General features: G+C 44.6%; 1 protein-coding gene across 1 annotated transcript; it reads right to left on the bottom strand.

Annotated features, from left to right (window-relative positions):
- Positions 1–4,544: 4,544 nt before the first annotated feature.
- On the bottom strand, positions 4,545–9,081 carry IL6 (interleukin 6). Its single transcript, XM_083145236.1, has 4 exons — positions 8,941–9,081; positions 6,862–6,975; positions 6,072–6,215; positions 4,545–4,753 (listed from the first exon to the last, which is right to left on the bottom strand). Exons 1-4 carry the CDS (start codon positions 9,079–9,081, stop codon positions 4,577–4,579), a joined length of 576 nt encoding a protein of 191 aa, XP_083001362.1. The 3' UTR covers positions 4,545–4,576.
- Between the last annotated feature and the right edge of the window lie 2,052 nt (positions 9,082–11,133).

The raw sequence follows: 11,133 nt of genomic DNA, 5'->3' as shown, positions 1-11,133 counted from the left end.
TTATTTTTTATTTATTTTTTTTATAAGAAGCTGAACCACCAGTCTTGAACCGGATGGAGACAAAATCCCGGCGGTCGGAATCCTGGCGGTCGAAATACCGATGTTGGAATACTGACCGCTGCAATGCCGGCACTTTCTCCCTCTATGGGTGTCGTGGACGTGGCGTTGATAGTGGGGTGGTGTTAACAATGGGGGGGCATTTAACATAGTAATTACCTATCAGTATGGGTGTACAATTAAAAATCGGGTCTGGGGGTGCATTTAACATAGGAATCAGCCATCAGGGTGGCTGTACAATCGCATCGCATCTACCTATTTTTTGGTCGTACAATGCCCTACGATGGAAATCTTGGGCGCCCAGATAATACACAAGTACCTACATTTTTACCCCATTTGGGGTAATTTACCCCGAATCCATAAGCTCTGCTATAGACAATCTGTAGTATTACATATTAATGCTTTATTCCATACAGTATTTGTGTATAAAAATATACATTTGTCCTTGATCATTACTAGTTTCTTCTACAATTCCACAGAATACCGCACTTGTTCCAATATTCCACAGAGTGGGAGATTGTGAACTGCATTTGGAAACTAAGCCTCACCGTACCCTTATCCATGCCATTGTTAACTGGAAGCAGAGTTTTCATGGCATGGTTCTAGCAAATTGATATTACACCTATTGCAAATGTTTAGTTTACTGCTGGGGGGCAGTTGGAAGGCAGCTGTTTAGCAAACTGGGGGATTTGCCGATGATGTAAGACACCGAGTCCTCCCCCAGCCAATCAGCAGCAGGCTCCGGAAGAGCTCCACAGCTGATTGGCTAGTCGCAACTACATAGGAGTCCTATATTAAAGTTTAACATGGGCTCCTATGAGTGATTCCCAACAAAAGTTCAACTATACTCTGTAAAGCGCTGCGGAATCTGTGTGCGCTATATAAGAAACTGTTAATAAATAAATAATCATGGGAACCACCCATAGGAGCGCATGTAAAATATTAACATGGGATTTCTATGGAGCCACAACTAATCAATCAGCCTACTGCCGATTGGCTGGGGGAGGACCCAGTGTCTGACGTCACTGGCCAGACGTAGCAGTCTTACCCTCTGAGATAATGAATGACTCCCAGCAGCAACAACAGCAGCAGCAGCAGCAGTAGGCATAGCGCTGCAGGATCCTCCAGAGGAATCGCAGATAGAAGAGGAGTCAGCCATTCTGGTGACATGGCCTGCCCAGGTCGAGGAGGTAATTGTCGAGGAGTGACTTGCTGATGTGGTTGTCAGGCACTTGGATACAACAGGACTAAACAATGACTTATGAACAAACTTTAGGTGACGCGTAAGCGAGCATGTCCCAATGGCCTTATCCCTGCTTATTGCAGCTTTAGATAAGCTACATATGGCGAGATAATTATTGTCCTGATCTGGATAAAAATAATTCCAGACCAAAGAGGTGAATTCTTTTGGTCTTCTGTCCAGGCATGGTGACAGACTTTTGCATCCCACAGGCAACAACTGTCTCGCCTGGTGCCTCATTTAAGCAAACTACATCACCATCAGTAGCATCCACCTCGTCAACTTCCTCCTCAGCACCAGCTACATCAATATCCTCCTCATGTTGTACAACATTGACACTGCCAATCTGAAAAATCAGGAACTGGACTGATCAGGAAAAAATCAGGAATTGGACTGAGAGACCAACACCATTGGACTCTCCTTGGGGATATGTGATGCCATGTTTTTAGAAGGCACAGTTGTTTGCTGTGTTTTTGATAACATCTTAACTCACTCTTAAAATTTATAGCGGGGGGGGGGGTTGTATGGCTTAGTGAAGCTGAACCACTATTCATGATGAACATAGGCCAGTCCTTAGCTGTTCCTTGCCACTCCGTATCATAATTGTCATATTGGCAAGCTTACGTTTCTCCTCAGATTTACATTTATTTTCTTCCAGTTACTAAACTTTGGCATTTTGGATTTTACATGCCCTCTATGATGACATTGGGCATCGACCTTGGCAGACAACATTGATGGCATTTCATATTCTATGTCATCATATCTAGTGGCATCAGCTTCAGCACTTGGAGGAAGTGTTTCTTGTTCTTTCACTAGTTCATCCTCCAAATTTTGGTTCTCCATAATCTTTAAAGGTAGTATCACTGGACTGGACTTATGCAGCAATATCACTGGATTGGATTTATACAGCAATATCAATGGACTTTCACGGCAGTATTACTGGATTTATGCAGCAATACCAATGGACTTTAACGTCACTGCCACTGAACTTGACTTATGCAGCAATATGACTGAATTGGGCTTATGTAGCAGTATCACTGGACTTCAATGTCAGTGCCACTGGACTGGACCGATGCAGCAATATCACTAGATTGGACTTAAGTTATGTAGCAATATCACTGGACTTTAACAGCAGTTTTACTGGATTTATGCAGCAGTACCAATGGACTTTAACATCAGTGCCACTGGACTGGACTTATGCAGCAATATGTTCTGGTTTTGGGTTCCTGCGCACTGTCCCCGGTCTGTCGGCGACCACGAACCCTGACCCCGGACGCCCCTGCATACACGATATCCACCACTCACCTCCGCCAACACCTAAAGAACGCAGGCCAGGACCCGCCACTCACCGCATAGCACATAGCCGCAACCCGGATCCTGACTTATCATCACAGGACAATTCCAAAACACAGGCAAGCAGGACGCCGCACCTGTGCCCACTGGTATACTTACCATCTCCAAATCCGGACCCCGCCATACCCGGTTGGGATCCCCAAGTCCGGAACATTCCCCAACATTTCCCCCTCCCCCTTTTTTTGCCCATTTCCCCTCAAACCCCTACGCAGGACCTAGACCCGGCGTACACCCAATGTTTTTGTAATTCTGTCTATTGCCATGTATGTATGTATGTGTAACAACCTGACTTGTACCCATCACTGTAATTTCTAAACCCTTGTACTATTGCACTGTTATAGTAAAGCTTTTTTATACACCCCCACCTGTATATCTTTTGCATTACTCCACCTTGCACAAAGGGGCAGAGCGCTACACTAAATCTACCTTTCTGCATTATGCAGCAATATCACTGGACAGGACTTATGAAGCAGTATTACTGGACTTTGATGGCAGTACCACTGGACTGGACTTATGCCGCAGTACCACTGGACTGGACTTAGGCCGCAGCACTATTGCTGGACTGGACTATACAGCACTATCACTGGACTGGGCTTTACACACAGTATTGCTGGACTAGAATATACATCACTTTCGCGGGACTGGACTATAAACACAGTTTCACTGGACTGGACTATACAGAGCTTTCACTGGACTGGACTATACAGAGCTTTCACTGGACTGGACTAGTATATACACAGCAGACAGCATTATCACTGGACAAGACAGCACTATCACTGGACTGGACAGCGGGATGGCGGGCGAGCAGACAGGAGGCCAGGGCGTGCTGCCTCTTCACTCTCCTAGACTGGAGTGAAGATGGCTTCCGTCCGCCTGCCCCTTTAAAGGGTCTGTATCTTGTGAAGTCCGGAGACCTGTGCTTCAAGTATGGTCAGAAATTTCCGAACAGGCTGGGAGCACAAGTTCGGATTAGGGGTGTCTGTGGGGTTGTCAGGATTCCCTCAATCCGAACTCACACATCCCTATTATTTTCCCCGAAATACGGCCAATGCCGGTCGTATCCATTTGTATCCGGGATCGGCTGTATTTTGTATTCTTCGCAAATTTCCCCACTGTGTTTTACAAAATTTCTATGCACATATGAGCCCTTTTATACATGAGGACCATATACAAAGAGTACAGGTACACATTTCAAATATCAGACACCAGAATCATTCATTAAAAAATAATTTATTTTGATCAATAAATAATATAAAAAAATAAATAACACAAAAGCAACAACAATTCATTAAAGTAAGAGGCAAACTAAACGTATACAGAATGCTGGTACTGGTGATTTTGTGGGCTGACACACACACAGTAGCGATGCAGGAAGAATACATCTGCCGGAAGAATACATCTGTCGACATTTGGCCAAAACAAGTTCCTATAGGTTCGCAGAACGAAGGGGGGTTGCGGGGGCTGCATTGCCAATGCTGGAGGATTAACGGCCTTCCCGGGTGGCTGGGAGGGGTACCCGATTTTCGGGAGCATCCCGACAATTCCGGGAGGGTAGGCAAGCCTGTTATATACCCTGCTGTTGTCTTACATTGACATGAACTGTATTCTTGTTTTGCCTATTAGTTTTTGTACTCCACATCCCTTGTGGAGCCATATAAATAAAGGATAATAATGATAATAATAATAATAATAATAATAAGTGGAATATTCTATAGTATGCACAAAATAATATAAAATAATAATAAATAAAATAAACTGTACAATAAAAACAAATATTTCCATAGAAGATCTAACAAATAATTTAACAGATGTTATACAATTGTAAATAAAATTAATATAAATAAAATAATCATAAATAGCCCTCTGTTCTAAATGTAGAACAATTGGTCTTCACTACACAGTAGTGGAGCAGAGTGAGTACGTCCATCACTTTCCTTTTACACTGTGACGCACAGCGCGCGTTGTCTTTTCCATGTAGTCTTTGAATGATTGCAGGATTATGTAGGTTGTCACTTTCTCGTTCCAGATATCGCTGCTCTTTAGTTTATCAACTGAGATATCAGTGCTGACCTCTTCAATCTCCTCTTCTGGGTTTTTTTCCATCTAGAACAATGTGATTACGAAAAAGAAAATTACACATGAATTTGACTGAAAAGTTTCCTATTTTATAGCCTAAAGAGGTTTCCAAATAATAATAATAATAATAATAATAATAATAATAATAATAATAATAAGTAACAACAACAATAATGATAACTTTATCCTTTGGGGTTATGATCAGTAATGATCATGGAGCAAGTAGATTTTTAGATACAATACTTATTAACAGCAGCTTGTCCTTTAAAGCTGAGTACATGCTATATTATATACTTTATGATTATCATTAGTGATGTACCTTGAGCTCCTGGGCAAAATCTAGTGTATACACAGTGAACGATTCAAAAAGTGATAAAATGGCGGTATCCTTATTGATGTTGGGATTCCAGTGCCGGTCTCCCAGCGGTAGTTGGGATGCTGGCATCCTGACTGCCAAGATCTTTATAGCCATATAAACAATTTTCAAACTATATGAAAAATTATGGTACTTGTTTCCTAGCACGGCCACAACGATCATGATCGTGGGCATCGTGAGTAAAAATCGGGGGCATCGCGGCTATTGCATGCACTAAAAAATCGGGTGCGATGGTACCGACGCGATGCCCACGATTTCCCTATAGGGAACAATGTTAAATGCCTCAATTTACCCGCGATGCCCCCGATTTCCCATAGGAAACAATGTTAAATGGTTCAATTTACACAAATCATCATAGGGAACAATGGTAAATGGCCCAGAAACCCCCAAAAACACTCCTGAACAGTGAAATGTCCCCCCAAAAGTAGTTTACGCCACCCCACGATCAACGCGAACCTGAAGCGTGGCGAGCGCAGCGAGCCCGCGAGGGGCGGCGGTACGCGTCCTCCGACCTTTTCATACCCCCACTATCCACGTCGGCGTGGAGTTGAGAATAGAATAGTGTGGCGAGCGCAGCGAGCCACCGAGCCCGAAGCGTGGCGAGCGCACGCGGATACCTGTGAAGCCCGCGTTTACCTGTGAAGGTATCCGCGTGCGGTTTACCTGTGAAGGTATCCGCTTGCGCTCGCCACGCTTCGCTATATACTGTATATGATGAAGGGAATAGGCTCTGAGCATCATTACTCAGCCAAAACTCTACAAAACTCGAATTTGCTGCACTAATATCACGTAAACCGCCAATTACAGGGCTTTTCCTTGCTGAGTAAAATGTTTTTGTCCCGCACTAATTGTGTCACAGAAGGCATTTTTTTTGATTTACCCAATGATGTCTACTGATTTTATTTTGCATATAATGTGATCTGTACTTTTGTGCACTGCGGGTTTTCTTTTCAGTATCCTGACACTTACCCGTTTCACCGTTTCTCCCAGTGTGTTTGTTTTCAGTTGTATAAACTCTACAGTTGGTTTCCTTTCTTTAAAAGATTCTTTCAAAAACAGCAGGTATGGCTGGAATCGCAGGAGGTCACTGTGGATCTTGTGCAGGCACCTTTCCTACAACAAGATGGACATGTTACTTTGGAGAATCTACAGGGAATTGCAGGGCCGGATTAAGGTCTGTGGGGGCCCTGGACAACAAAATTGCGGTGGCCCCTTCCCCCCTAGTGATAGAGGCAGGTGGAACCTGGGCAATGGGGAACAATGCAGTGTTGCAGCAGGGTCCGTGCAATGCTGGGGAGGCAGCGGGGTCCCTGCGGCAGATGGGCAGTCAGCGGTGGGGTCCCTGCGGCGGATGGGAACTAGTAGCGCTACTGGTTCCCATCTGCCACAGGGACCCTGCCGCTGATTTCCCATCCGCCCCAGGGACCCCGCTGCTGACTTCCCATTCACCACAGGGACCCCCGGTCCACCCCGCGCTGCCCGACCCTGTGCTGCCCGACCCCGCTGCCTGTCACCCACCCGCCACCACCGCAGCGGTGCTGATGTGGGGCCCCTAATGTGTGAGGGCCCCGGGGCAGCCGCCCCTGTCACCCCGTGCTTAATCCGACCCTGGGGAATTGAGTGAAACTGCAGAAGATGCAGTGGTCTTAAATGAAAATGCTACATATTCAATTTACCCCTATGACTGGGTTAACAGAGTTTGTAGGTTAGTGCAAATAATTAGGAAATAAATGTTCATATCATATAGATGTGTATGTACCTTTGTGAATCCTGAGCTCAGACATCCATCTGAAACTGTGATTTCGGGGAGATTCAGGTCCTTTTTGAACTGACGTTCCATACTGTTGCCACAGAGATGGGGAGTTTTGCAGAGCTACAAGGATAAATAAATTCATAATACTTAAAAAAGACGTGCAATAGCATATTACTAAATGTTGCCATTTTATAGAATGTAATTGATAAATTCTAGCTGGATGCTGATTAGTTGCTATGGCAACCTCTCGTGAAGGCTTCAGACAGGTGAATAGTTTACAATCAACACTGAGATGAACACAGAACAGCTGGAGGAACCCTGAAAAACAATGGGCAGCATGGATGGTGTAGTGGTCAGCATTACTATATCACAACAGTGAGGACTTGGGTTCAGTTCCCATCATGGCCTAATTGTGTGAAGTCTTTATATCCTCACCATACCAGGAGTTTCCACCAGATAGTCCACTTTTTCCTCCCACACTCTCAAATACAGTCACTTCAGTGACGTAAGTACAAATAAGCACCCCCCTGCCAAAAAATTTCAGCAGCGCCCCCCAACACCCCTCCCCCCCCTCTCTCTCCCCCTTCCCACCAGTAAAGTTTCATCTAACTCGCTCCTCCGGTCCTCCTTGCTGCTACTTTATAATGCCTCCAACAAAATGTTTGCCCCCTTACAGCAGACCATTTTTAAGGATGCTGGAGGAGGCCGCCTCCTCTAGCATCCTCAAAACCTGTCTGCAGTAAGGGAGTGGACATTTTTATAGAGCCATTTTTCATTAGCAGCAGCAGGAGGAGCCCAGAGAGTCGGGACTGCAGGCAAGTAGAACTGCAAGTCCCGGCAGGCAGTAGCAGTGCAGCGATAGCCCCGCAGACTCCTGGCGCCCACATTTACTCAGCGCCTCTCCTCGACCGCGGGGTCTGTGGGGCTATTATTGCACCACTGATTCACATCAACAACATGCGCAGCACAGCATCAGGGTATTTTTCATGAAAAATATCCCAATGGTGCTGCAGAGAACCATCACATCAAGCTCTGTCCCTGCATGCCATAATTGATACAACTTTGAGATGTACATGACAGGAGCTGATTGGCTGGATGTTTTTCCACTCTTTATCACCCTCGCGTTTATCTCTTTTTAAGGCCTAATACATCTACGCCATAGATTGAAAGCTCGATATAAAATAGCTAATAGTAACAAATAATAAATATACATAATGACATTCATACAATAAGAGCTACTGACATCACAAAGGCATAGGGCAAAATAACTGCCTCTGCTAGGTGTACTTGATTTGGCTTACACTCTCCTGACAATCCATTAACCCTTTCCAACAATGCGTTTTTTTGCTGTACAGTAAAGTTTGTGCTTCAATTTACATGTGATTTCTATAGGATATTCTGTTATTTCTGAAGTTAGAAACTTGTTTTAGAACCTGTTACAGAGAAGTTGTGTCATTTTGCTACAGATAATAAAAAAAGTAAAAAAAAAAAAACTATTCTGTATTTTCTGGGAACATGACTGTGAGATGACTGGAAAATAGCACAGTGATGAAGCATTAGTACATACATGCGGTGAAAAATTTAATAGGATGAGAGATTCAGAAAGTGAGAGATTTGGCAAGAAAGCAAAAAAATTTTAAAGCGGCAATCATTTACAATTCAAAATTAAACTGGCTTTGCAGTGTAAATGATTGCCGCTTTAAGAAAACTTGGAGATTTCCTATCAAATCTCTCACTTTCTGAATCTCTCATCCTTTTAAATCCCCCCCTGTCATGTCACAGGAGATGTGCTTTGCTGGTTAAACACCCCCAGACACTGCGAGGACCGAGGCAAATTTGAATACAGTTTACTGGCAAGAATGCTGAAGGAAAACCAGAGAATTATTTAGAGACTGGAACACATTTCACTAGTTAAAACTATAAAAATGACTGAAAGTTTTTACTGATTAGCCAGTTTCACTTTCTCCTCTCTTTAATCTGAAAAGTTTTAGCTTTCCTATAAATAACTGCTAAAGCGCACATCTTATTAGGCCTTGTGAAATGAATAATTGCTTTCAGGTGGTATTCATCTGCAATAGATATTACCGTAACTGCAGGACAGATTGAAAATATATCTGTACAGATGGAGACACTGTCATCGGAGCGGCTCCCGGCGCACCAATCAGCATACGCCGGCACAACTGAGTCGAGATGAGTACATTCGTGCGTCCCTGTCCCAGCGATCATCGCACCGAAATGGGTCATTACTGATGATGGCAGCTACATCTGTATATAGGATGTATCTGGTCAACAGGTCGATGTCGTCTAGATCGGCAATGACTCAGTCAACCACCTATGGTCAACCGTGACTAGTTAGATGCAAAAGGTCAACATGAACATGGTCAAAACTGACAGGATTGACACAAATTTTTCCTGATTTTTTTGTTTTAAACCGACTTGTTCATACTTTACCACATACTTGCCGACTTTTTCTGGCTGCCTTCTGGGAGAGGGCAGCCAGCTCTGTTATACAGGGGGCGGGGCTATCACTGGGAGCTTAAAAGAGGCAGATTGGGGGCGGAGCCACAGATGGGCTTTCCTGTTGGGGGGCGTGCCTACAGTGAACGCGTCATTTTAGCCACGCCCCCCGCCGTTCAATGCCGGTATTTCAGGTATTGCACGGCGGGGGGCGGGGTTAAAATGACGCGATCGCGTCATTTTACTCACGGCCCCCCCCACGAGGGGCGGATCGCGGGGGATTGGGGTTAATGCGGGAGGGTTGCCCCCTTTTCTGGGGGGCCGGGAGGGGGTCTGTTGTGGGGAAGGGGGAATGGGGATAGACCAGGGCACAGGTGTAGAGAAATAGGGTGAAGTATGCCCATGGGTGAATCATTCCGGGAGGGTAGGCAACCCTGCTTTACCATCCCAGTGGACATACAGTAGGAGAATAAAGTAATGCCCGTAGCATGGCGAGCGCAGCGGTACACTTATATGGTGTCCGTGTTGACCTATGTCAACATAGACACCAAAAAATGTAAAAAAACTCATGTTAACATTTTAACATTCGACCACATTCCTGTCGACCTTTTGCTTGTGTCGTTGTTCTGTTTCTATCAATCTAGACTCTGCTGTCTATTTTTAGGTGTCTAACTAGTTGCGATTGACCAATAGTGGTCGCTCAAGTCATTGTCGATCTAGACATCGACGGTCTTCTATAAAGGTTGAGTATTTCCACTTTTTGGATTTTTTTTTTATCATACTTACCTGGTTCCTGGTGGTGCCCTGATGGTCCACCGGCATTAACGGTGGCCTTCAGGATCCTCTTCAGCGGTCCCAGGACTCGCTCAATGCACCCCTGGGACCGGAGATGCTGCTGAAGAGGATCCTGAAGCCCGCCGTGGACGGGCGGGGGGGAGAACGGGGAGTATTGAGAGGCTATTGAGACAACCTGTGTTCAAAAAGGGATAGCCACAAAACATGTAGTCTAGCAGAGGGCTATCCATAACACATGTTGTGGCAGAGGGATATCCATACAACATGTACTAGCAGAGGGATATCCATACAACATGTAGTCTAGCAGAGAGATATCCATAAAAAATGTAGTCTAGCAGAGGGATATCCAAAAAAACATGTAGTCTAATAGGGGATATCCATCAAACACATAGTCTAGTAGGGGGATATCCATAAAAGATGTAGTCTAGCAGAGACTTCCAGTTTCCACCAATGGCAGTTTATGTTATAACCTAGTTTTGCTGAAAGACACTCACCTCTTTGTATAAGCTGTCAGTCTCCTGTACTATCAGTTTTGCCAAAGCATCAGGACTCTCCATAGCGGACTTGGAAATAAGATTTTCATCTTTGACGGCTGCACCAGAGGAATCAAGTGAAACCGGTGCTGAACACACAAACTTCACAAGGACAGTTAGTAGCAAAGAGACCAGGAGCTGAGATGATGTAGAGTCTGCAATAAGAAATGGTGAGGACACAGATCAGAAACACTACATTATATGTATCCGCCTGCTTCATTGTGACTGGAGTCCTGTCACTCATTATATGTGCAGTGGGCCACAGGTGGAGTGACTAAAGCCTTATCATTTACACTAGTATTTTGTCCAAGTGAGTGCTGGCATGATGCAGTGCGCAGTACACTGTATACTCTGTGAGACCATGGGCCAAAGGTAATAGGGTGCAAGAATCAGAACGTGAGAGATTTTGGGAGAGTTTTCCAATTTATTTATATATTTTTTTTACCCTACACAGAAATAAAATAACTCACCCAAATCTAACTCTCTCTGCCCA

The sequence above is a fragment of the Crinia signifera genome, chromosome 5, assembly GCF_055691185.1.
Source record: "Crinia signifera chromosome 5, ASM5569118v1, whole genome shotgun sequence".
Lineage (NCBI taxonomy): Eukaryota > Metazoa > Chordata > Amphibia > Anura > Myobatrachidae > Crinia > Crinia signifera.
Note: the sequence above shows the minus strand (reverse complement) of the source record. Positions and strands in the feature narration are given on the sequence as shown.

Coding starts and splice junctions, on each gene's coding strand:
- IL6 (XM_083145236.1), bottom strand. CDS start 9,081: ATGATCGCTGGGACAGGGACGCACGAATGTACTCATCTCGACTCAGTT. Junction 6,976..8,940: donor CAATCTGTCCTGCAGTTACG/GTAATATCTATT, acceptor TTATCCTTGTAG/CTCTGCAAAACTCCCCATCT. Junction 4,754..6,071: donor TGGGAGAAACGGTGAAACGG/GTAAGTGTCAGG, acceptor ACATTGTTCTAG/ATGGAAAAAAACCCAGAAGA.